This window comes from Porcisia hertigi, chromosome 20 (assembly GCF_017918235.1).
Source record: "Porcisia hertigi strain C119 chromosome 20, whole genome shotgun sequence".
NCBI lineage: Eukaryota > Euglenozoa > Kinetoplastea > Trypanosomatida > Trypanosomatidae > Porcisia > Porcisia hertigi.
Window position 1 is genome coordinate 725,529 of NC_090579.1, and position 26,225 is coordinate 751,753.

The 26,225-nt window shown below is 51.6% G+C and overlaps 7 protein-coding genes across 7 annotated transcripts; 1 reads left to right on the plus strand and 6 right to left on the minus strand.

Moving 5' to 3' along the window:
• Positions 1-242: 242 nt before the first annotated feature.
• On the minus strand, positions 243-1,145 carry JKF63_06033 (uncharacterized protein; the record flags this gene model as incomplete). The annotated part of the gene is made up of 1 exon (XM_067901986.1): positions 243-1,145. The coding sequence occupies one exon, from the start codon at positions 1,143-1,145 to the stop codon at positions 243-245; it is 903 nt and encodes a 300-aa protein (XP_067757692.1).
• Positions 1,146-3,534: 2,389 nt separating this feature from the next.
• JKF63_06034 (uncharacterized protein) lies at positions 3,535-9,270 on the minus strand (the record flags this gene model as incomplete). The annotated part of the gene is made up of 2 exons (XM_067901987.1): positions 3,535-4,205; positions 8,592-9,270. 2 exons carry the CDS (start codon positions 9,268-9,270, stop codon positions 3,535-3,537), a joined length of 1,350 nt encoding a protein of 449 aa, XP_067757693.1.
• A 677-nt stretch (positions 9,271-9,947) lies between these two features.
• JKF63_06035 (uncharacterized protein) lies at positions 9,948-13,010 on the minus strand (the record flags this gene model as incomplete). The annotated part of the gene is made up of 1 exon (XM_067901988.1): positions 9,948-13,010. One exon carries the CDS (start codon positions 13,008-13,010, stop codon positions 9,948-9,950), a length of 3,063 nt encoding a protein of 1,020 aa, XP_067757694.1.
• Positions 13,011-13,547: 537 nt separating this feature from the next.
• On the minus strand, positions 13,548-13,910 carry JKF63_06036 (uncharacterized protein; the record flags this gene model as incomplete). Its single annotated transcript, XM_067901989.1, has 1 exon — positions 13,548-13,910. One exon carries the CDS (start codon positions 13,908-13,910, stop codon positions 13,548-13,550), a length of 363 nt encoding a protein of 120 aa, XP_067757695.1.
• Positions 13,911-14,408: 498 nt separating this feature from the next.
• Positions 14,409-17,831, minus strand: JKF63_06037 (uncharacterized protein; the record flags this gene model as incomplete). Its single annotated transcript, XM_067901990.1, has 1 exon — positions 14,409-17,831. The coding sequence occupies one exon, from the start codon at positions 17,829-17,831 to the stop codon at positions 14,409-14,411; it is 3,423 nt and encodes a 1,140-aa protein (XP_067757696.1).
• Positions 17,832-19,036: 1,205 nt separating this feature from the next.
• JKF63_06038 (uncharacterized protein) lies at positions 19,037-19,927 on the minus strand (the record flags this gene model as incomplete). Its single annotated transcript, XM_067901991.1, has 1 exon — positions 19,037-19,927. One exon carries the CDS (start codon positions 19,925-19,927, stop codon positions 19,037-19,039), a length of 891 nt encoding a protein of 296 aa, XP_067757697.1.
• A 4,597-nt stretch (positions 19,928-24,524) lies between these two features.
• On the plus strand, positions 24,525-24,743 carry JKF63_06039 (uncharacterized protein; the record flags this gene model as incomplete). The annotated part of the gene is made up of 1 exon (XM_067901992.1): positions 24,525-24,743. The coding sequence occupies one exon, from the start codon at positions 24,525-24,527 to the stop codon at positions 24,741-24,743; it is 219 nt and encodes a 72-aa protein (XP_067757698.1).
• Between the last annotated feature and the right edge of the window lie 1,482 nt (positions 24,744-26,225).

A 26,225-nucleotide genomic window follows, 5' to 3' on the forward strand; every position in this document is an offset into this window, starting at 1 on the left:
TAAGCGAAAGCAAGATGAAAAAAAAAATGACGTGTGCCGCAGCCCAACGCTACAGTTTTTCCACGTCTCTGTGATTCAGAGAGAGGAGGTAAATCAGACCCTCCCCCAACATACATCACCCCAGAGACAGATTCGTTGGTATCTGTCGAATACGTTTACTCAACAACACCCACACGCCACAACAGCGCACACTCACTCGCAGGCACGCGAAGAAACCAATCGACGCCGCACGCTGTGGCGTCTCACTGATACGCGATCACCTTCTTTGCATTTACCAGCGCTATCATACTCGGGCAACACACGTACACATCAGCGTCAGGGAAGCTGTTCAAGAAAGCCACGCGGTCTGCGTAGATGTCGAACTGCGAGGCGGCGCACATGTATACGATGTCGTGGCGCACATCGGGTTTCCTTAGGCGAAGTTCCCGTGCGTGTCGCTCAATGCTCAGATAAGTCGGAATGACGGCAGGGCACACGATGTCTACATCTGAAAGTGGATTACTGTCAGGTTGCCGAACAATGGTGACAATGCTTGACTCCTTCAACACGTTCAGCTCATTGCACATTTCATTCACTGCAACGGCGGGAAGCACATCTCCGTCCACGAAGGCCACCACGGCACGCGGCGTGCGTTTTGGCTTAATGCGCACCCCTGCTTGTACGTCGAGCGCCGCGTCAGGGTTGCTCAGAACTACGTCGACCATGTTCACATCATCGATCTTGGTCTTGGCCAGCACGTACTCCAGTGGCATATAAGTGTTGTGGTGCAGACGCGCTCGCTTAGCGCAGAACTGCTGGAGTCTCATCAGCGACAGCGCATTTTTTTCAGGAGGCATCGGCGAGGAAGAAGCGCGCTTCTCCTGCGTCTCCGGTGACTGAACAGGACGCACATGCCATTGAACATGGGACTGGTTGCCCGCCTCCACAGTCAGCAGGTGCGGGAATTTCAGCACCGCCTCTTTCAACGTCAGTGCGCCGACCTCAGAAGGTGAAAACGATGGGAGCTCATCATCCAGAAGCGCCTGCAGCTGAGACCCCGAGAGTCCCGATTCGGGCACGCGCGCAGCGATACGACGCATCCAGTCAAGAGCGGCAGCCGTCTCTTTGACCTGCTGCAGGAGGGTTCGAGACGCTGCCAAGGACATTGCTGAACGCCGGAGATCCCTCTGCACCTCTTCAGACTTTTTTTTTTGCCAACCGCCTGAGCCGCCCTGTCCGGGATCTACGGCTCTGGCGCGTGTCCTTTTTACTGCCCCACTCGCGAGAGTCCCTCGTGGTCAAGTGTTCGCTGCGTCAATCGGCCCCGCTAAAATATTCGCGAAGAAGAGCAGGAAGGAGGGGAAAATAGGAGATGGAAAGCGAGGTACAAATACGGACGTACACGCATGCATGCATGTGTGTGGGCGGTGAAGGGAGATTCGGGATGAGGGATGGCAATTGTGGAAAGCAATTGCCGCCCTCTAGATTGCGTGGTTCCCGTAGACCCTGTCACATCGCTGGAAGCAAGTAAACGGCACGCGGAAGGGCGATCAGGCAGCTTTTAGACGTTGCCTCATTCCTTGCCGCTGGCGCTGCGTATCCGAAACAACTTCTGCGAGCATCGTGTACGACTGGGCTGTCTGTGTCTGTTTGTGTGTGCGCGTGTTTGCGCGCGCTGAACAAAATACTGAGGTCTCGTCAAGCGCTCCCAAAAGGCGGAGATGGGCAATAAGGCCAGAGAAGCAGACGCACACATACAAAGCAACGATAAAAGAGACACACATGCACAGAGCGCAGACTATGCGCCACCACCTGAGGGGGGATCATGCAAATCGGTAAAATCGGGAAATAAACAGCCTTTTTGGTCATCATGTACGAGTAAATTGAGATAGACTTCGTACAACTCGCAAGGTTCCCGCAGAGAGCTTCTGCCCCAACTTCGGGGATGTCGTCCATCAATAGCAGGGCCGCATGTGAAGGGGGTGGCGAGGAAGTGAGAGAAGAGAGACACAACACACGGGGCACACACCACGCTGAGGCAAAAAAAAACGGTAGTAGCTCATCACCAAGCAAACAACATTACTTCGGAAAATGCGGATACAGAAAAAAAAACAGGTTGTTGTTCTCCCTCGTCCACCCCCCCCAGGTGCAGTGAAACACAACAAACGATTCCACACACGAACGTTTGCAACAGCAAAAGAAAAAAAAACACGATGCCGAGGCACAAAAACAAAATATGACAAGGCAACGGAGAAGGTTGGGGTTGACTGGCGATACCGTTTCTATATTCCTATCCCTGAAGCAGGGGAGTGCACCAAGCCCTTCCCCCCACCCCCCCCCCCCAAAAAAAAAAAGAAAAACGCAACGGTAGTAGAGGATAAACGACGCATGAATGGGTCATGAACATCAAATCACGCTCAAGAACAACTTCCATGGCAACAGGTAATGGTGGCGATGAGGAAAAAGGATCGACAGCAACCCTAACACTGTCAAAAAAGTCGTAAGCGAGAGGGAAGCAGCAACAAAGACTCTTGCATTAAAAAAAAAAGAGTCATAGATGAGAATGACATCAGCGCATGTGGAGGAAATCTACATGCTGCAAGGGACAAGAAGAGCCCACGAGAAGAATCACATCAAGTGCGCATCAGAAACTTTAAACAGCAGCGCCAATTGCACATATGAGTGTATCTGCGCATGTGTGTGGATAGTCATTCAACAACAAATTATGTTGTTTTCTTTTTTCCCTCGCCGGTACACCGCACAAATTCCTCATTGATGTGGCATGTGCACCCCGCCCCCCCCCACCCTTCTTCTTACTCCCTATCCCTCACCCCATCCCACCTCTTTCCTTTTTAGTCGAACACCACCTCTCTCTCGCTTAGTTAGATATTGAATCCGCCACATTTGTTGATCGCTGACAGCAGCAACACCATTCTTAGAAACATGCAGATGCACGCAGATCTCGGATTTTCTTTACAACAGATGGTTCCATTGGCAACTGTTCCGTCCGCTCACAAGCCTTTCAAATCACCGCGGGCTCACCAATCAGCTCAAGTAATATGTAAACGCATAAAAGGAAAAAAAAAGAGAGCAGCAGACTCACCGAATGAACACTGAGAGAAAAAACGAATCGAATGTGCTCATACACCCAGAAATATGCCTCGTGACGTGGCTTGACAGGACAGTGCTGATCCAGCATGAGCAGACAGACACAAGCGGGGAATCGCTTCGGCACAAGAAACCCCACACACCAACGGGGCCGCTCATCGGGACTTTCTACACCACTTCCTATCAACTGAGGGAAAAACCGATGGAGGGGGGGGGGGGTCTCAAAGAGAGAGAGGGAGACAGAGAGTGCGCATGTATCGAGACAATCAGTTTGGTGTGTCTTGACCCCAACCGCTACATTGGGAGCGAAACAGCCCCCCCCCCCCCGCGCTGAGGCGGTGAAGTACGGCAAGAGCGACGACGAGGGCATCAAAAATAGCATGGAAGAGAAAATCGAAGTAGGGAAGTGTGCAATAAAAATGGGAAAGGAGGAAACGCCGTATGAATTTAGTCTTCCTTGCATCCTTCTGTCTGCATCATCAGCGATGCGATGACGAGCACATGATGTTTTACACCCACTTCCATCCCCGCCTCGTTCATGCAAAACTTTGAGCTGTAGTTGTGATTATTCACGTCTCCCACACCGCTCTTTCCTACGCCTAGCCAACACAAGCAGCCGGGCACCACCGCCTGGTACTCCGAAAAATCAGCTACACCCGGAAGCGGTGTAGACAGCTCCTGGTAGTTGCCCTCACCAACTAAACGCACCGCGGCCGCTTTGGATACCTCGTACGCCTTTGGGTCGTTGTATGTCACTATGTTGGGCTCCAGCCAGCTCAGTTCATGCTGGGCGCCGTGTGCCTTGGCAATGCCCGCGATGACACTTTCCATCAGGTTAGGCACGCGAGCCTGTACGTCGCGGTCGAGACAGCGCAGCGTACCTCGCATGTGCACCAAGTCCGGAATGACATTGTAGCTCCCTCTACCCCCCTCGAACGTAGTGATGCTCAAAACGGGTGCCTTCAGCGCACTCACGCGGCGCGATACCACAGCCTGCAGATTTGCAACAACCTCGGCGGCAACAAAAATGGGGTCGATGCATAGCTCCGGTTGAGAGGCGTGGCCACCAGCTCCGCGGATCACAATGTCGAAGTCGTTGCACGCACCCATCAAAGTCCCTACACGGGAACATATCGATCCACAAGGCCGCGTGACATCGACGTGCAGCCCGAAAATCATGGACACGCCATCTAGCACTCCGAGGCCCACCAGCTGCTTGGCGCCACTCGGAATCACCTCTTCAGCGTGCTGGAAAATAAAGCGCACAGTGCCACGGATGCGGTCGCGCATCTGGCACAGCACCTTCACCGCACCAAGCAGCATCGCCGTGTGCGCGTCATGGCCGCACGCATGCATCACGCCCGGCCGCTTCGAGCTGAAGGGCTCGCCGCTCTCCTCCTGCAGCGGCAAAGCATCCATGTCGGCGCGCAGGGCGTACATGGGGCCCTCGCCAGCGCCACCCCGCAGGTCCGCCACGACGCTGTTCGGCGTCAGCCGGCGAATATCCAGCGGTGCTGGCATGTTACTGAGGACATCTGCCACGTAGTCGGCAGTGGGCTGCTCCTCATATGCGACATATGGGTACTCGTGGATGTGGCGGCGCCACTGCACCACCTCAGGTTGCACTGCTGTGATAAGAGTCTGGACAAAAGACATGAGGGGGTGAAGTGAATCCTCAGCTTTGAAAAGGGGGAAGGAAAACAAGAACAGTGGTGCTTCACGTCAGATGTACAATTCAACGACACGGGCGTTGTTGTTCAATGCGATGGGCGCAACAAGACTAAGTTATCGCTTGTATTTTGCTGTGTACGAAAGATGAGAAATTATAGGTAACGGGTGGAGAGAGACGAGTCGCGGCATCTCCCACAAGACGTACAATCACCATCCCGACCTACCCACCTGCCAACTAACTAATCCGCACTTGGATACATTGCACCACATATTCTTCCTCACTCTCCCATGAAAAAAATGGGTTGGAACCGCTTTGATGAGTGACCACACAGAAACCGCTGCGCCATCTGCGTCGAGAGGTACCGAATTGTTGTCTTGTAATTTGCTGCGCCTACACAGAGGCCTTCTGTCTCCCTGCCCAAATCAGCTCTCGGTTGTGTGAAGCGCCAGTGATTCCTGTCGTGGGCAGAGTGAGGTATCATCTGCGTTCAAAACAACAATTTTCTTTAGAATGGGAATAAAGAGGAGGAGACTGTTGTGCACAGCACCAGAAAACCGATTAGGCACGATCTGTTCCCAAACTGTAAGGGTCCGTGTGTCTGTGTAGTGGAGGGGAAGCGTGAAAAATGAAAGGGATTATACACCAGTAACTAGTCTGCTAGCCATGAACGCGTAGAGAGCGCACGTTGGCGCAAGGAGAAAGAAAACCACGACTGGCCAGCAAACAGAATACAAGAGAAAAACAAAAGACTATGACGATTGTGCACAACAAGAGCAGCAGTATCTTTTTCGGGGAGAAGAAAACACGATAAAGGGTGAAGAAGGAAATCAATAAGGGAAGCGAGTGTAGGGAGTTCACGAGGACCAATGTGACCTTCAATAATGGGGCACTATCGGTGAATGGAGAGGATAACGCGCCCTCTCGGTACGGTATTTAGCAAGGGGATGTGGCACCAGCGTTCATCAAGCAGGCTCGAAGGCTACCATCGCCGCAGCCTTGTCCCCTCTATCCAGTGGTTGACTGTGCAGAGCCAGCGTAACCGCAGCCGCATGTCTCTCTGAGGATTACGAGCCCATAAGCAGACGTCGGGTAACGTATACATCAAACCCGATTCCGTGGGAAAAGGCGTCCTCCTCAACTCGAAACTTGGAGCTGTGGGCCACAGCAGCCCGGGATGACTGCCTGGTGCTCGGGGAAGTCTTCTACGCCGAAGCTGGGGTTCTCCGCAACGTGAAAGTTTTCTGAACCCACGATGCCATTACGAAGCTAGCACAGCACGCTCGTACGCCTTTGGGTCGTTGTATGTCACTATGTTGGGCTCCAGCCAGCTCAGTTCATGCTGGGCGCCGTGTGCCTTGGCAATGCCCGCGATGACACTTTCCATCAGGTTAGGCACACGAGCCTGTACGTCGCGGTCGAGACAGCGCAGCGTACCTCGCATGTGCACCAAGTCCGGAATCACATTGTAGCTCCCTCTACCCCCCTCGAACGTAGTGATGCTCAAAACGGGTGCCTTCAGCGCACTCACGCGGCGCGATACCACAGCCTGCAGATTTGCAACAACCTCGGCGGCAACAAAAATGGGGTCGATGCAGAGCTCCGGTTGAGAGGCGTGGCCACCAGCTCCGCGGATCACAATGTCGAAGTCGTTGCACGCACCCATCAAAGTCCCTACACGGGAACATATCGATCCACAAGGCCGCGTGACATCGACGTGCAGCCCGAAAATCATGGACACGCCATCCAGCACTCCGAGGCCCACCAGCTGCTTGGCGCCACTCGGAATCACCTCTTCAGCGTGCTGGAAAATAAAGCGCACAGTGCCACGGATGCGGTCGCGCATCTGGCACAGCACCTTCACCGCACCAAGCAGCATCGCCGTGTGCGCGTCATGGCCGCACGCATGCATCACGCCCGGCCGCTTCGAGCTGAAGGGCTCGCCGCTCTCCTCCTGCAGCGGCAAAGCATCCATGTCGGCGCGCAGGGCGTACATGGGGCCCTCGCCAGCGCCACCCCGCAGGTCCGCCACGACGCTGTTCGGCGTCAGCCGGCGAATATCCAGCGGTGCTGGCATGTTACTGAGGACATCTGCCACGTAGTCGGCAGTGGGCTGCTCCTCATATGCGACATATGGGTATTCGTGGATGTGGCGGCGCCACTGCACCACCCCAGGTTACACATTCTGAACGAGATCGCCTATGGCTGGCATCGCGATGAATGGCCGGACAAAGCGATAGGTGTATGATGAAGTAGCCCCTACAACGGAAAAGGGCAAAATCCATTCGAGAGGTAAGTATGCAAGGCAAATGAAAGAAAGAAAAGCGAGAGAGAGAACAAAACGACAGAGGAAACAAAAGTAGGTTGGGGTCATATGGGCCTTTGAAAACAGCCAAGGTCACTGGGACGTGGCGTCTCTGAGCGTGTTTCTCTAGGCGGCGGTTGGTACACTTTTTTGAAATTGGGGCACGAGTAATTCATTCGGCCACAAAGTGAGTCGGTATTTGGTGTAAATGCAGCGTATTTTGAAGAGGTGACTAACAAGAATATATGCGCTCGCAGAAAAGGATCGGCCGCCGGGGCAGGAAACCCAAGGCAACCGCAATCGATTCCTGGACGAAAGTCCGCACACACACACACACAAATACGGGGGTACACAAACAGTGCGACTAAGGAAACTGGAGAAGAGAATGAAACGATGAAGTGTGCCAAGAGAGAGGGGCAGCGAGGGGAAAAAGGAGAGGGCAACCGTATATTTGCGTATGTCGGCGTATTTATACGCATACGCGCACACATGTGGTGTGGCAGTTATCTTTAAAGACCATCAATTAGTTGAGCGCCACATGAGAAAGCGACACACCTCACACACACATACGTTAAACATACCAACGATCACAGCCAACTTTTGTCGACATACTCTGCGATAAAAAACCCGAACCCAATAGTGGATGATCATGAATCTATTCCCATGGTGTGACAACGAAGAAATAGCGGGCTTGCTTGACGCTTCTGAGACTCGCCATAATAGACTCTCCTTCTCTGAGGCGACACAGAGGAAAAGCGATAGAGCCGTCCCCCCGCCCCCCCCCCGCAATACACCCACGGATGCAGTTTAACTGCCCTAGCGAGAATGCGTAAGCGGTGGGCGAGATTCATAGAAAACTTCGCCCCTGAGAAAACAAAACTGAAAGACGGTATGCAGTGCAGAAATGAGCGACACGGGTATAGAGGGCAATACGAGCTGCAGCAGCCCCAGCCCCCATGGCCAGCTTCACTCTTCCCCACATCCCCTGTCCGGGCATTACCGAAGTCGAGGAGGCACGATGCATTTACTCCATCATTAGTTTCTCGATAGTGCCAACATGCATCATCACCCCATTCTGCAAGGCTGATTCCTCAATCTTGAACTTCGAGCTGTGCTCTGTGTGCACGGAGCCAAACGCCTCATCGCGGATTCCCACCAAAGTGAAGCAGCCCGGGATGACTGCCTGGTACTCGGAGAAGTCCTCTACGCCGAACATCGGCTCCGCCATGACAACGAATCCATCCCTACCAACCACATCCTCCGCCACGCTCTTTACTACCTCGTACGCCTTTGGGTCGTTGTATGTCACTATGTTGGGCTCCAGCCAGCTCAGTTCATGCTGGGCGCCGTGTGCCTTGGCAATGCCCGCGATGACACTTTCCATCAGGTTAGGCACGCGAGCCTGTACGTCGCGGTCGAGACAGCGCAGCGTACCTCGCATGTGCACCAAGTCCGGAATCACATTGTACGCGCCAGTTCCTCCCTCGATCTGCGTCACGCTCAAAACGGGTGCCTTCAGCGCATTCACGCGGCGCGAGATGATGGTCTGCAGATTTGTGACAACCTCGGCGGCGATAACGATAGGGTCAACGCATAGCTCCGGTTGAGAGGCGTGGCCACCAGCTCCGCGGATCACAATGTCGAAGTCGTTGCACGCACCGAAGAGGGTCCCCTGCCGTGTACAGATAGTCCCGACAGGATACTCCGCGGCGACGTGCAGCCCGAAAATCATGGACACGCCATCCAGCACTCCGAGGCCCACCAGCTGCTTGGCGCCACTCGGAATCACCTCTTCAGCGTGCTGGAAAATAAAGCGCACAGTGCCACGGATGCGGTCGCGCATCTGGCACAGCACCTTCACCGCACCAAGCAGCATCGCCGTGTGCGCGTCATGGCCGCACGCATGCATCACGCCCGGCCGCTTCGAGCTGAAGGGCTCGCCGCTCTCCTCCTGCAGCGGCAAAGCATCCATGTCGGCGCGCAGGGCGTACATGGGGCCCTCGCCAGCGCCACCCCGCAGGTCCGCCACGACGCTGTTCGGCGTCAGCCGGCGAATATCCAGCGGTGCTGGCATGTTACTGAGGACATCTGCCACGTAGTCGGCAGTGGGCTGCTCCTCATATGCGACATATGGGTACTCGTGGATGTGGCGGCGCCACTGCACCACCTCATGCTTTACGGCGTTGAGGAGCTGGAGCGAGGTTTTCATATTTGACAGTCGAGGTGTGCAATATAGTGAAGTATGTAAATCGTGAAGTGCTGACCGACCTTCCGCCCGCATCGAGCGGCAGAGCATGCCGTTCGGTGAAGACGGACATTAAAGAGGCAGTGACCGAATAGACAGATGAGAGGAGGGGAAGAGAGTCGATACGGGGATAATCGCCACAGAAGTTAGGCCAACGCGGGCTGGGAAGCAGTGAGATGAGTTGACTAGATCGAACAATGAAAATAAAGTCTCACAGTACGAACAAAGCGTTGGACTGCGAGTAGAGAGCCAAGCACACCGCGCTGCACCACCGAGGAATTGCTCTCCCGGGAGATTTCTGATACAAGAGGTGCACAGTCGAAAGAGGATGCTGACCAGTAAAGACGTACGGCTGTGATCCTAATGTGTAGCGGAGATGAATCCCTCGCTACTCAACCTTTTCGATGCACCCCGCCTATTACAGCTGTTCGCTCTTCTACCCTCACCCCAGAAACACGGTGTGGGTGTGATTGCCTGTGGATGTATGCGACAAGCTGCAGGTGCCAACTGATGTTCATGTTTATTATGTGCTGTGTAAATAGATCTGTGGAAAAGAGGTGCACTCTGAGACACAGCATCAACAAAAGTTGACTTGTCAGAGATGAAATGGGAAGTCGTCCCCGGCATTCCGTCAAAAAAAACTATCGGGGAGAACGCAGTCGCTGGCGCTTGCTTCGCTGGAGCCTTTTCTTAGACGATCGCTCCTCGGTGGTGCGCGCCTCCTCTGCCTCCCACCGCTGCAGCTGGAGCTGAGTAGCGGGAGTCTTTTTGTTGCGCCGGTACCAGTCTCGCACACTGGACGCAAGCGAGTCGTGATGATCGCTCGGCAAGCGGCCAAAGCGCAGTGGCGGCGCCTCTGGCGCCTCAAGCGTACCATGCCGGTACATTTCCCGCCACTTCTCCAGGTAGTCGTATTTGGACTTGCGTGTGGTTCCCTGACTAGTTAAATTGACCACATCCTCTTCCTTGTTTCGTAGCACCTCAACAAGCGCCTTCGTGTTGCTCGCCGCCTCGTCGTTTACCTGGGCGTAAAAAGTATTGTCTGACTCCAGTGCGATCTCTGCATCACTCTTGTACGGTGCCAGGGAGTCCCGTTGCTCTCCTTGCCACACGAACTCAGCCGAGGGCGGCACTGCGTGCGCCATCTCACTCGCTGGCTTCTTTTCTCCGTCATCATATCGATGCTGTGGAAACTGCCGCCAATCTGCCAGCTCGCCGGGGTTGGTGGCTTTACTCTCTTCGATGTCTAGCTGGTCACCAGCCACCCGCACTGCTTTGCCCATCTCAGAGAACTCTGGCACCGATGCCTTGCCATCCAGGATGGCCTGGTACTCCTGCTTCACAATCGCACGCTCACGCCAGAGTCGCACGCCCCAGCCCTGTGGACCACCCCCACTCTTTGGGTACGCGAGCTCGCCACCGTCAAGCGCCCACAAGCTGCCCGCCATCTCCCCCTCCTGTTGCCGTATCTTTGGCAGCAGCCTTTGCTTGTTGAGCGCTGGGAGGTCGGCAGGGCTTTTGAAGGCGGAATCGATGCCCAGCTGCGCGAGAGCAGCATTCTTTTCCTCAAACGTCTCGCCCTTCGGGGTGCCATCGGGGTTCTCTTCTGTGAAGAGCTCGTGTTTGCTCACTGTCGTCTTTTTCCACTGCTCCCACCACGCAAGCGTTGTGTCAGCTGGAACGGGGAGAGGATGAACTACTGTCGCCGCCTCCGCTTCCGCCGGGACGACTGCTGCCGCTGTCGAGGGTTGCAGTGGGAACTGTTCCCCTTCCTCCCTCCGCGCAAGGTATTCTTCACGGGCTTGCATGATACGACGAGCCCGTCGCTTCATGTCACGCTTGTACCCGGCAGCATTGTTCACACGGACTATCTTCTTCAAGAGCGACGCACGCACTGGAATCCTGGCGTTTTCCATGGCCTCCAGATAGTGCAACGCCCGCGCGGCACCGCCCTCCTCGCCGGAGGAGAGATGCATAAAAATGAGGCACTCGTAGGTCCGTCGGCTAGGCGCCAAGTCCTCTTGCAGAACCATCTGTTGAAATAGCTTTTCTGCCTCGTCAATGCGCTGCTGATGGGCAAGCAGGGCAATATAGCACTCGTAGCTGTACACATCCTTTTTGAGGTGCCACTCATCGAACGTATCGCACCAGATCTTGTTCGCCTGCTCCTCAAACTTACCAATCGCATTTGCATTTTCAGGCAAGTGCTCCATACTCAGAATTGTAGTCTGGCAGCAGAGGCGCAACAACGCATTCACAAAGGGGACTTGCATTTCCCACCCGCGGCGCACCACCAGCTCGTATATACCGAAACAGGTGTTCATGTGATCAAGCCATTTAGCGTAAATATCGCTCTTCTGCTCCTTCATCTCTTCGTAGTCGGCACGGATGAGATGCTGCACGTGCGCTTGCACAGCCCAAGAAAGATGAAGCATGCTGACTGGTATACGGTCATCCCGCATTTTTGCCAGGTGCCGCTCCACCGCGTCAACATCGCCGACAACCTGTGCAGCGCGGATCAGGTTCAGGTACGTCGTCGCGTTCCAGGGAATCCCCATGAGTTCCATCTTTTGCGCCAGCTCCTCGCACCGAAGTCGCATTTCTGGGAGAGGGCTCTGGCTCAAGGAGAACATGAGCGCGTCATAGTGTGGGCGCGCAGCGATGAAGCCGTAGACGTTTTCCATTTGATCAAAGAGCTGCACTGATTCCGCTAGAGAGTTCATCTGCGAAGTGTCCTTGCTCAGCGCACGCAGCTGCAGTGCAAAGGTGACCTCGTTTGGCTCAATATTCGCAAACATCTTCATGTTGTCGACAATCTGTGCCACAGCAGGATAGTCCCGTGCGTTATGGAACGAGCGCATAAGTTCATGCCAATTGCCAATGCGGGGTGTGATACCACGCTGTTTCATTTCTTCGATGAGTAGCATCGAATCATTCACCTTTCCCTGCGAAGAGGAGTGCCTCATTAGTGCCTTGTACATCTCCGCGTTCGGTCCGAGACCCACCTCGGCAGCAAAGCTGAAAATGGCGCGTGCCGCATCGTAATAGTGCTGCTTAGAAAGGGCAGAGAGGGCGACCACTAAGCCCTCCTCGCTAAAGTCCAGGCCTGCGCCTCCGATAATGACGCTTAGCTCTTTGCTGGCATTAGCACGCTCGGATTCGTCATCAAGGTATGCTATCGGGATATTGGTCTTTTCCGAAAAGTGCTCTACCGCCATCACGGGCTGCGACTCGACGTCCGGTGTACCACTTATATCGTTGAGGTCGCCCTCCAGGATGTCGTACTTCGGCGACGACGACGACAAGAAGGGAACCTCCTCGTTTGTGGTCAGAAGCACCGGGTATGTGGTGGAGTGAAGGCCGGATTTGGGAACGGTTGACGGCGGCGAGCTTACAAGACGCTCCCCGAACTCCAGTAGCTCCTGCATGACTTTCTCATTCTTCTCTACAAAGGCGATAATGTCATCACCCTCCTCCTCGGCTGGAAACTGCCAGGCATAGGCCCACCGCTCAATAGTGTCATCCCATTTACCCTGTACAGGTGGCCGGTAGTCAGCAGGGAGGGCCCCCCTTCTGTACATTTCGATCTCCATCTCCTTTGCGCTGGGGCCCATTGCCACGACACCCTTCAGCGCCACCTGTTTCAGTGCCTGTGCGTAGGGGGACAGCGCCTTTGCGCGCGCCGCACATGACGTGCGCCACATGTGCGATTTTGATCACTGCGCCTTCCAGGCTTCTTTCGTAGTGCCTAGCTCTACCTCCTCTCTCTCCCCCGGCGAGAGCGCAAAAGATGGATTTGATGCCAAGTACACAAGTACAGCAGCGGTGGGCAGGTGTTGCCAGGCGTTTACGGAGCACGAAAGTTGCTCAACAACAGAATTACGTAAACACAAGTTCAATGATGGCAAAAAGAGAGGGGCAAAAGAGAAAGACAGGGGGATAGAGAGATGCCGCGCGCCCTTAAAGAAAGCCCGCACATAGCAGCTTCCTTCAAGTGGGCAGCTCAATGGCACTTGTGCTTGCATCCCTCGAGTAATAAGGCAGCACTTCGATGTGCTGTGTCACCCGCCAAGCTGCAGGAGCCGGACGGTTCGCGCACAGCGTCAAGGAACGACGGGTGGCATCTAGAAACGAGAACATCAGAGAGGTGAGAGTGTTTGAGAAAAGATCGTTATATTCCTGTGCTTTCCTTCTTCACTCCTTAGTGTACGCTACTGGCCGAACAAACAATGAAGACCATGCTAATTGCTCTTGTATTTGCTCACCTTTTGCCCCGCTTCACGCTTCTGCTGAGATGCAAAGTCCAAACCAGAGCTGAATATGATCTTCATGAGCCAATTTGTGGAGCAAGTCAGGCCCAGCCCAAGGAAGCCAAAGGCCCAGACGTGAATATTATTGGGCATCGCAAACGCAAATATCAGCCAGACGCCGAAAAGGGCCAGCATCACTAAATTGAAGCCGATCCATACAATTGGCGACAGCGAAGAACCAGGCGTGAGTATGTGGTCAATCATACGCGCAAGCAATGGTAGGCTTTTTTCTTCATTTTCCACAGGCGCGCCGCCCTTGACGCCAGCCTCTGCTGCTGCTGCTGCTGCTGACATGCTTGGCCTCTATAATCGCTTGTGTGTGTGTGTGTGTGTGCACCCCTGTAGAGGCGTGAAGGGTTTCCTCCAGAATCAGCGTTAGGCACCCTGTTCTCGGCAATAAGCAGCCAGTTATCAATCAAAGACCTGAAAAGAAAAGGAATGAAGACAGGAAGTGCACGTACAATTATCTCCAATGTGACGGCCGTGCTTAGACAAAGCACTGCATGTTTTTTTCTTTGTCCCCCAGGCATCGCGAGTGAATGGCGCATTATCCTGCTTCACTCCCGTCCCCTTAGGATAGCACCCAGACATGGACACATCCGTGACGCTGCAAGAGCCATCACGCCAAACACTTGCCCCACCTGCACTACAGGCCTAAACAGTTTTTAATGGTTGCTTCTCTCTCCCCTCTCACTCATTTTCCATTCATGACAGCTCATTTTTTTTCCCATAGCCCAGCTTGTATCACTATCGAACCGAGCGCCCACACGCTAGGAGAGGAGTGATGTAAGCTTACGGCAGCGACACTAGCACCCTACCGTGCCAAGGAGAAGAAAATTCGACACATTGCGGTGAAAGCCAGTGCAGCTGAAACAACTTGATGAGCAGCGACATGCCTTCCCCACGCAGGTCGATGAGCGGAAGATCCATGGAGGTTACAAGCTTGAAATTCGTGGCGCCGCTCCCACGAAAGAAGGTGGCAATATCGGACGGTTGGCCTGGCGATCGCCATACTTTAATCTTGTCCAGGGCCTCGGAGACGGTAGCGATATCAAGGGTCGTTATATTGCTGCTATACGCAACCCCTAAAACTGGAGCCGAATGGGCCTTGAAAGCAGTCACAATCGAGGCTCCTTCCACGCTGTATACCATTACTTTGCCGTCACCTCCGCCGACAGCGAGGTGCCGGAGACTTTGCTGTAGTGATACGTTGGGCAAATACGTGTTCGCAACACGTAGCAACTGCTTTACAGCTACGTGGTAAATTGAAGCAGCACTCTTGTTTCCGGAGCCAAGGTTTGTCAGGCCGCTCACAAATATGTCCGCGATTGTGCTAAACACGGAGTAGGCCTCGTATGGAAAGCTCTTCACAAAATGTGCAAGAAAGACGATAATGTACGGTCGGTACGCCACGTTGAGATGAAAGTCCTCTACGATATAGTTGCACAGAAAGTCCTGCGGGTCCTGCGCTATCAGTCGCTGAAGAGCTTCCAGTGTCACCTGATGGGCCTCCCCGCCTCTTGCACCAAAGGCCTTCTTCACGAGAGCCTTCATTAAGCCACTGAAGAGGTTCTTCTCATCCAAGACACATACAATGGGGTAGCTCTCCACTGAACCCAGGAGGGCTGCAGACCAGCGCAACAAGTTGTCATCGTCCTCGATGGCCACTGTGACGCCGTGCTGAACCTCAACAATGCGATTATGTAGGAAGCTGCAAAGCCCTGTGTCTGATTGTAGACTGAAGTCACCGCGCTGGGAGGCTAGGCTTGACACGATTAGAAGGGACGCCAGTAGGTTTTCGCTATAAGCATGCGATGGTGCACCGGGGATTTCGCCCTCACGTGCTTGGCGCGATTGCGCGGCCAACTCACGTGACTGCAGTAGGTTCACGACATCAGCGAGCCTGGACGCAGGCATCTTAGTCACCAGAAGGCGAAGCGCGTGACGGAATGCCGCTGGTGTGGAACGCTGTAAAGTATAGAAGCGAGAGAGAAACAATTGCATGACGTCGACTTGTCGGTGAAGATCTGGAGCCACACTGCAGGCGAGCTTATCACTAAGCGACTCGATTAGGCAGTAGATTTCAGCACCGCAGATTCCGTCGGATGTGTGACTTAACAGTCCGCAAAGCAGCAGGATTGCGGACCAAACACATTCCTGAGTCTGCACTCCAGCCGCTACTAAGCCCAAGTCATCGAGCGCCTCCCAAAGATCATCTCCTCTGGTAATCGAAGCAGGACAGGTCTCACCGAGAAAATGTAGAAGCAGCCCCAGAGCACAGCTATACTCCGAGGTCAGACGATGCGAAGATTCTTGTGTTGAGATCAAGCCGCTGACGAGTGAGTCCACATTGGTGCAAATTGCGTAGTGCGCCTGTCCTAAAAACCGGAACCTAGCCGTACACGTCGGGGATGCCCAGTAGGGTTCGAGGAGGTTCACCAGTCGCGGATCCAGTTGCTCCTGCGGCGATCGCAATACCCGCTCGAGAAGACCTGTTGGGATGTGCCAGAGATTTGCAACAGTCCCTGAAAAAAGAAGCGCAAACTCCAGCTCAGGATCAAGGAAGTAAGCGGTGAGGGGTTTCGATGGGGAGCACATCGTCCGTGACACTGAAGCGTTCTCCTCCGTATGGAAGCACACGGTGCCCATTACCGTGGAGATGCTCAAAAACGACGTTTCGTCCGCCTCGTTCATTTTGGGGAGTTTTAGTAGACGGTCCACGGCACCGCAGTGTGTAGCACGGATGTTTGCACGCATTTCGGCGCCAAGGAACAACCGTATGTCTCCATCGCTAAACCCGAGAACGCAATAATACCCGCCTGAGCTGTCCTCAAACGCGAGACAGCTTGTTGCGTCATAGGGATGCTCCTCGAGTGCAAGAAGAATTGTGCCAGTGTTGTTGTACAACGAGAGACGACATTCGCCCGTGCTGTATAGGCATACCACGCCGTGGCTGCCACGCATCGGAATCACCTCAAGTAGCAGTACGGAGTCCGAGTTGGGAGAGTAGTTGACAATGCCGTGCACTTCAATAGCCTCGAACTTTTCTTCGTCTGCGCTGCATTGCAGTAGTGCAGTGTGGCTGGCGAGTAGCGTACCGCTTGGCCAACAGAGGAGGACGCCCGTATCCCCTCCACCCATCAGACACGCCATATAGCTAGGCAGCGTCACCTGGTGAGCCGCTACTATTTCCTCAATACCAGAGAACCTTTTGCTCATCACAACATCGTACATGAGGCATCGAGAGTCTGATCGCATAACGAGCAGGCGGGCACCCTCTGCAGTACTTTTCCACAAAGCCAGCATAAAAGGAATAGTGAGCTCATTCGTCACTACTGCTGTGGAGACCAGCGCATGGCCATTCCAAGCAGTGAAGGAGACTGCATCAGGATAAACCACGGCTAACAAGCAAGCATCACTGCAACCATAAGCGTAAACGTTCGGAATGCCTTGCCTTGCGTCGACACATCTGCCCCATTCCTCTGAGAAGAGTGGGAACGTTTCACTTTGGAGAGTTTCGTCAGGGCTTCCGTGCAGTACTGTCAGGGCTCTGAGATTCTTGTGAGCTAAAAAGAAGCAACCTGACATAGTCTGCGATGCACCCACAGACGCGACTGCATCGTGTACGGAGTCTCTCCTGTAACAAATTGCATCCCGGGACTCCGGGACAATCGAGACGACAGTCACAGTGTCGGACGATATGCACACGCACTGCTTTGAATCGTAGCGAAGGCACCAGTGGACTCCACACCTCTCTTGGACGCGTGTCGACTTTCCCCGCACACACCGTCGATCAGAGCTGACAAAAAGAGTTCCAAGAAACCCAGCACTGCTGCCAATGAGAAGAGCGTCGCCAATAAACGCGACAAAGTTAACTTCCCCATCAGCGGAAAACCGTAATATATCCTCGCCACCGGCTACTGCCGTGTGTGCCCTGTATGACTCAGTGAAATTCTTCACATCTTCATCAACTATTACACTCAACACCTGAGTATTTCCAGAGCACCGAAATAGGTACGTACCTAGCAGAATGAGTTTGCGGTCGACTAAGAAGTATAAAAAACAGCACAGACCTTCACAGACACACAAAAGGTCATACCCGTTCGAAATTACACGAGGGGGTGTTGCGGCAAGGATATTACTACCGGATTCCAGGGCTAGCTTCACGAAACTACCCTGTGCCTCCTTTCTGTGAAGAGCAAGGATCGTTTCCATGTCCCCATAGGTGGCATTCCATTTATTCATGAGCTGAGCCACTGCAGGTATTCGCCAGGCGCAAAAAGAAAAAAAAATTGAGGAATAACATGAAAGCAAACAATAACTCCCCCACAGAAAAAGCATCCGATAAAAATCGTCCCAACACCCTCATGTGAGGAGTCGGTGGTCTGCGGATCGTTGGTGAGAAACACCGGCAGAGCATTTTTCACATTTGCTGGATCTAACTGTTCTCTCTTTCTTTGCGTGTAGAGTCGGGAACACATATGCTCAAGTGCGCTTGTAGTACCTGGAAAGAAAAGAAAGACGTGCGGAACCACAAAATAAGGCTACCGAAACCTCGCCTGTCTCGTTTGCTTACCACGTCACAGACCTTTTGGTCTTTAATAACACAAAAAGCACACTTCTCAGCTAATCAATACGTTTCACAAAAAAAAACGCCTTTTCATCAAGTAACAGCCTCTCACTGATTCTCAACAACACCTTGCACGCCTGCAGTGTCCATTCGATACTCACCATCCCTGTTTCCCGGCGACGGTGTCAAGGAAACACCTCGAGCTACCTGCACAGTATGTAAACCTTGCGCAGTACGGCCGCTTTTTCGTCAAGTTCCGATATGCATCACAACACCTCGTGTGCTGGTTGCTGGCACATTGTGAAGTTCCTTGATGTTGTCCAGTGTAGCAAGCGTGCCGCCCTCGCCCGTCTGTGAACTGGTCATTCGATAATTCACTGAAGGCCTAAGAGGATCCTTAATTTTGAATAACACACTCATGGTCCCCTTGTTCACGAATATTCAGCGCACACAAAGACATGATCGTCACACACAGACGAAAAAGGTCCTTGACGGCTGCGTGTGACGTGAAAAAAGAGGAGGAAAGCACTGAATAGTAGCATACCCTCTTGTCAGAGGGTCCCATGATTGCCACGCATTTTGTTCACGCACTCTATCTTTTTTTTTTAGCGATAGCTTTTCACAAGTTACCTGAAGCGAGTTGCAGCCGGCTGTCCATCCGATCACAAGTTGGAAACGCCCTCGATTGGTAGTTCGTGCAGTACCCCCCGCGGCGTGAAATGCGCTTTTTTCGTTAGTCATCACAACCCCCCCAAAAAAGCGTATAGGTCACGGACTGCTGAACACTCAACGCGGCCCGCTTATGATTTTTCATTAAAAAACTGACATGTCTTTTTTTTTTTACTTAGTATCACAATCTATGCGCTCCCACACAACACCCGGGTATCTTTACAAAATCATCGAACTCCAAGCATTTCTTATCCGCACAGCACTTCCAGTACTTGTATGTATCCCAGAAAACAGGCCCTTCTTTGTGGTAACGACACACAGAGTCCGAGTTCTCAGCGACAACAAATTCCTTTGTACAACCAAAGTTTCGACACCTGGCTTTGCCATCTACAATATTCTGTGGTTCAGTCTGCAGAAAGCCTGCCCCCTCAAACTCTCTAGGTCCTGTAGTGCGCTTTCCATCGTGTAAGCCTGAGGCTGGTTCACTTGCTTGCACTGCTTGAGAAGCTGTGAGAGGAACGTTCAGCATCTCCTCTTTCGGGAACGAGAAGGGCTTCTTTTCTGTACTGTGGCGCCCTACACAGCACTTTGGAATTTGCTCAAAGCTCTCCCAATCAACAGCTTTTTTGCCGTCACAGCACCTCCAGTATTTCTCCAAGTCGTGAAACACAGGACCTTTCGAATGGAAGTGGCATGAATTATCTGTATTCTCTTCCTCTTTGTAGTACTGGTTGCAGCCATAATTGGTACAACGCAGCTCGCCTTCATGTTTCTCCTCTGCCTTTTCCGGAGCCCTGTGAAGAAAACAGATGTCGTTGTAGTCCGAAATACAGCTCACAATAGAGTCTTGGGGTTTCAGACAGATACCGCTACATTTCATCACTACTTCCTCGGCAGCCAAGTCGACTTCACGCTTCGTCTTCAGTGTCTTCAAGAAAAAATGAAGAAGTCGTTCACAAGGCCCTTCTTGCCACGAGACTGGAATATCAATCTTTAGCTTGAAGACCTCTGTCACACTTTGGGAAACAGCGCCATTGACATCCCTCCCATCATAGATGCAGTAGACTTTCATTTTCCAAAAAAGATGAAGTGAGCTGCCAGCACCGGTGTTACGGCTACAAGCAAAGCGCTATGCGATAGAAAGACCATTTCATTTAGCAAGATTGCAACACGAGAAGAAGAGGAACAAGAGAAGACACCAGTAAAGTGATCAGGGGCCGCTTTCGGCGTCATGTGTACCGTTGGAAAAACGGTTCCTGATGCTCTACTCGGGATCACTTCTGGTTAACACCGAACGCATCATCATCGGGAACCCCCCCTCTCCCCCAGAGCTTCTGATACCCCCTTTCTCACGAGGAGTGCGCGAACCTACCCCATTTGAACGCATACTCTCCTCCCGCGCTCCTTTGCCTAGCGGCCCGCCAACCTCCATCTCAAAGGCTCTTCCAAGCTGAAAACACTTTTATGGCAGAGTCAACATTTTTGCCGGTCTGTGCCGCGCCGCTTTGCTCAGATCCGTCTTTTTCAGACAACACCGGATGCAAAACAAATCTTTGCAGCAATTAGACGTCAACTCGTTTGTGTTTCGGGGACTTAAAACCCTCACTACTATATCGTTTTCTTTTCCATTTGCATTCAACTCTGCGTGTCCTTCCCGTAAAAACTTAGAGGTGTCCGATACCCCCGACGTGTCCCGAGAGAAGAATGTGAAAAGGAGTCGTGTGTGCTACTGATCTTTTTTTCTCCCAAGACTGCCATAAAACTCGATTTTGGGCTTTCCACGAATCCGAAAGGTCCACTTGGAAGGCCCCGCCTTGTGGAGCTTCCGCCGGTTGTGGGGGAATTTTTCGTGGTGAGTGGTTCGTTAAATGGTCGTGTGGCAGCGTTGCTCGTGTGAGTCGAGGCGTGCTCTTCCTTTCGTTGTTGCTTCAATCCGTTGCGCCGCCTCTTCAAGACGAGGAAATCCCTTCCGATACGCGGGACCGAATTACTGAAAAAGATAAACAGCTAATTCTTTGGAGCGGGCTGCTTTGGGGAATAAAAATTAATCGTTGCGCGCGAGCTTCCGAAGTCGACAGGTGCTGGGCAGGTAAAGGGGGGGCTCGAAGCCTCCTGGGGAATCCCCCCCCCTCGGACGGTTATTGGCGCTTCTCGGCGCGGCGTCTTCGTGGTTTCCCGTCGGGCGGTTCGTGGGCTGCCGTGCCCCTAAAAATAGGGGTGTGCGATTTTGGCGTCTCGGTGTTCCCCCTTTGGCCCCCTTGGGCTGCGGCGGGTCGTCTAGCATCCTGCGCTTGGCTGCGGTTGCTTCGTGCGGTTGGGCACCGGGTTGCCGCTTTGCGACCCCGATTCGTTCTTCGGTGGGTGCTGCCCCCCCCCCCCCCTGCGGTGAGACCGTAGCGCCCTCCTCGGGTGTTTTTCCTAGTGCCCACCGTAAGGGCAGCGCTTTTTTCGCGCTCAAATCTTGCCCGCGCCCATATGTGAAGAAAGATGTTCATGTCATCGGAAATTTTCGCACCGGTAAAGGTTTGCGTTAGGGTTAAATTGACGAAGTCTTTTTGACGGAGACAATCGAATGGTACATGATTTTCTGGATGGGTTGAAAGTTCTACACGGGAGGGGGGTCCGAGCGAGGGGGTCGGGTACCATGTGGTCGGCCGGCGTTCCGAATGAGTGACGCACATTCACTGCTATGCAGCGTGTGGTGCGGGGGATTTCTGATGAATGCATGTCCGGGTTTCGTCCGAGATGTCTGGTCCGAATGTATTTTGGTACCCCGGACCCGGGTGTACCCGGAACGGTTTGGTCCAGTGCACCTTGTATGCCGATATGCTCCTGAAGTGGTTTTCTACAAATGTGATGTCACATTTAGGTGTGTTTGTTGTCTCTTTACCGACTGATTATTCGTTCTCTCTCCTTCTACTTCTCTCTCTTCTGGAATTGGATGCAAATCCAGTAAGTAATCTTAGTGGGTTTAATGCGGTCTCTGACGCAAAAACGCCCACCCACCCAACCCTGAGAACCGGAACTCCTGACGGTGTCTGGTCCACGGTGAAGTGGTTTTTTCTTAAGAAATGTTGATTCAGTTTAAGCTGTTCCAGGCCACACGATGGCAGATCAGCAAACCAGTTGTTTTCAAGGTGGTCAAGAATACCACGCGAGTGTGATTTCATTCAGTGTTTTTACATGTGCCCGAGGGGGGTTTCGACCAGCTCTCCTTTTCCCTCGCGCCCGGGTCTGTCCAAGAAAGAGAGCGCGGGTCTGAGTTGAAAGGGGGCGCTTCCGAGATGGTAGGATCTTGGCGGAAAGCTATCCACCCTCATATGCCGAGGGCGTTTTACCACCCCGTGGGTTTTAACAAGGGGAACCGTTGATCCCATTAAGGTCATTCTTCTTAACAAGTTCTTTAGTTTTCCAAGCACCATCTTCCCTTCAATAGTTCATGGCTGGGCGTCGCTGGGGGAAGAAATGGTAGCCAGGATGACCTGAAAAATGGAAAAACTATCTCTAACGTTTATGATTGATTCCTCTAAAGATTCTCTTGTTTCCAGTTTTCTCTTAACACAGCTTGGATTCCCGCTGTGGTCGCCATAACCCTGTGACGAACGCCGGCGGGGCGTTTGTCATCCACCCAGTATCTTTTCTTTGTTTTCTGTCACTCTTTGATTTGTTCGATTCCTCTAGTTTAGTAGATTCTCTTGTCTTCATCTTTTTGCCCACTGACAACACGAGTGCTCGTTTCGCCTCGGCTTCTTCCTTTTTATCCCTCGGGCACCACCGTTTGTTCAGTCGGAGCTGATTTGCCTTTGTAGTTTCATATGTTTTTAGATTCTCTTCCGTGATCCGTTGTTCTTGCATGTCCGTTTGGCATGCACACCTTTGGCACAAATGAAGGGGCACTCGGTGCTGGGGGCTTCCCCGGTACCGGTGCCAAGCCACAAGAAAAAACACACAACAGAGATGTAGACGACGTGACGTGTCCCACACGCGACTGGACGCGAAGGGTGGACGAACGGAACCCCAGTTACGCGGCCACGCGGCTGTAGTCGCGTGCCTGCCTTGCCGCTTCCCATCGGGGTCGCGAAGAATCATGCCATGACCTGCCCCACCTCAGGCCACGCCTCCCTCACTTCCCCTCGGCCTCTTTCTTTCGCGACACATCTCACACAGGTCGGTAGCATTAAGTTAGAGTTAAGGTTGGAAGTTAAGATTAAATTAAGTTAAGTTAAATTAGAATTAAAATTAGGTCAAATTAAAATTAAAATTAAAATTAAAATTAAAGTTAAGTTAAGTTAAATTAAATTAAAATTAAATTAAATTAAATTAGAATTAAATTAAAATTAAAGTTAGAGTAAGTCAAATTAAGTTAAATTAAAATTGAAAGTTAGAATTAGTTAAATTAAAATTGAAGTTAAATTATAGTCAAATTAGAGTCAAATTAGAATTAAAATTAAATTAAAATTAAATTAAGTTAGAATTAAGTCAAATTAAAATTAAATTAAATTAGGTGAAATTAGAATTGAAATTAAATTAGGTAAATTAAAATTAAGTGAAATTGAAGTTAGGTAGAAATTGAAATTAAATTAAATTAAAGTAAATTAGATTAAAATTAAATTAGAAGTAGTAGTTAGGTGAAATTAGTTGAAATTAAATTAAATTAAGGTCAAATTAAATTAAAATTAGAATTAGAATTAAAATTAAAGTTAATTAAATTAAATTAAAATTAAGTTGAAGTTTAAAATTAAAATTAAATTAAATTGAAATTAAATTAGATCAATTAAATTAAATTAAAATTAGAATAGGGTCAAATTAAGTCAGGTCAAATTAAATTAATTAGGTAGAAATTAAAATTAAAATTAAAATTAGGTAAATGGGATTAAATTAAATTGAAATTAGATTAAATTAAGGTTTAAAATTAAATTAAATTGAGTTAAATTAGAAATTAAGTTAAAATTAAATTAAATTAGGTAAAATTAGAATTAGGTTAAATTAAAGTCAAGTTAGATTAGAGTCAGAATTCAGGTGGTTCATTAGCGAAGTCTTTTCGACAGAGCAATCAGATAATGCATGATTTTCTGGATGGATTGAAATGGGCTTTAAGCTCGGCACGGGGGGGGGGTCCGAGCGAGGGGTCGGGTACCATGTGGTCGGCCGGCTTTCCGAGTGAGTGACGCACATTCACTGCTATGCAGTGTGTGGTGCGGGGGATTTCTGAAGAATGCATGTCCGGGTTTTCGTCCGAGATGTCTGGTCCGAATGTATTTTGGTACCCCGGACCCGGGTGTGCCCGGGACGGTTTGGTCCAGTGCACCTTGTGTGCCGATATGCTCCTGAAGTGGTTTTCGACAAATGTGATGTCACATGCGTGTATGTTTGTTATCTCTTTACCGAATGATTATTCGTTCTCTCTCCTTCTACTTCTGTCTCTTATGGAATTGGATACAAATCCAGTAAGTAATCTAAGTGGGTTTAATGCGGTCTCTGGCGCAAAAACGCGAATTCTTACACAAAAATTGAAGCACGCTCAGTTACGCCAACAAAGTTTAAACAGACGCCGTTTATCAGGGAATCTACCAGACGATTTATCAGACAATTTATCAGACGACTCATCAAACATCAACGCAACAATGGAGCCAACCAGACGACTTACAGAGGAGGAGCTTGATGAAAAAATGAAAGTCTATTTTGCAAATCCCGAAACCCGAACCTCAGCCTCAACGATAAAAAAGATGTACCTCGGAGGAAGCATTGATCACAACCAATTTATCGAGTTGTGCATGGGTATGGCCACCGGCTTGCTCGAAGGCAAAGGGGACGGGTCAGCATCTGCCAGATCATATGACAGCAGGGCGACCTTTGAGGAACACCCGCGCAACGTCCAGAGGAAATGATGCACGCGCAATCGTTATTTTCCGATAAGGAAATGCGAAAGTGATCGTATGCTGCGGAGGATAGAAACAAGAGACTCTTGCAGCGTTTGAGCGAGGTAGCGGACCCAATGGAAGGACTACAGGCAAGGTTAGAGGCGTCCATCGAAGCAAAACTTCTCACACCGATCATGGCAGCATCCGCGGTAATCCTGCTCGGCCTTGCGGGGCGCTGGGGCTCAGGAGATGAGCCTTGCAGAGCGGATCACTCTTTGGTACGAATTTTTGTGCATGAGCCAAGCACGTCGCGTTTATATCGTTACAACACGTTTATTACCAGCGCGCTTGAAGGTGACAACATGGAGTGGCGCGAAGTAGCTCAGAAGTGGACACCCCTCTACTTCCCGAGACGGCTCGGTTGGCGCGTTTCAACCGGATTGCGCTAGAGGAGGCGCGGAAAGAGGCGGATAACACAGCGACAAATATCCAGGGAGGTGGCGGCCATGAAAAGAAATCGCAAAGATTGTTCAGGCGGGCAAAAGATGACAAACACGACCTGTCGAGGGCGGGGCGCAATACGCACCATTTTGGGCCCGGACGGATCACAAACTGGAGCTTTGGACTTGAGCAGCTGGGAAGAATTCGCCGCTACGCTTAACGCAAAGTTGGACGCCCTCAACGCCAATGATCGTGAGCTTGCTTCCCGGATATTGAACGAACGCATGCGCACGCAAACGCGCCAAACAAACCAAAAGAGTTACCAAGGACGAACTTATGCAAACGGTGGCAGGCGAAACGGCTACGGCAACGGCGGCGCAGGAGGCAGAGGCCACACGTACCGAGGAGGCGAACCGCAGGAAAATCCAAAAACTGATGCGCGACGGAACGGCAGCCGTCGTTTTGAAGGAGGAATCCACACACACACCAAAAATATGTCGAATATTGCCCGCGAATTCGGCAAGGAGGTGTGGGCGGCGACATGCTCGAAGGCAAAACATCAAACATGAGAACTCGACGCCATTTACGAGCAGTACCTCCCACCAAAACGCATCGTTCCGTCGGATACAATGGTGTACTTGGACCGCGATAAAACCCAACAACTTACGAAGATGGTGCGCGAGCACGGCTTTGTTTATTTTCCAATCTTTATTATGAAGCATTGGATAGCGGGCATTTTTGGAGCAAGACGACGAGGATGCAACAGGCATTCAGTTATCCCTTTATGATTCCGCACCATCCCCAATTTTGGAGCAACAACTCAATGAGAACCTCAAAAAGGTTTGGCCAGCTTTGCGTTTGGTGAAACAATTTTCGCCACGTCAGGAACGCTATAGCAATGATTGTGGGTTGTTCATGTCCGCGGCATTTTTCAGTCATTATTTACAATTAATGGTTGATCACCGTCGTGATTTGCCACGGTGTTTGCGACGACTATTTGTATGCGGCGTCGCAGTATCACCCGCCTCGTGATTGTTTCCTCACGAATGAGAAAGGTGCTCACGAACC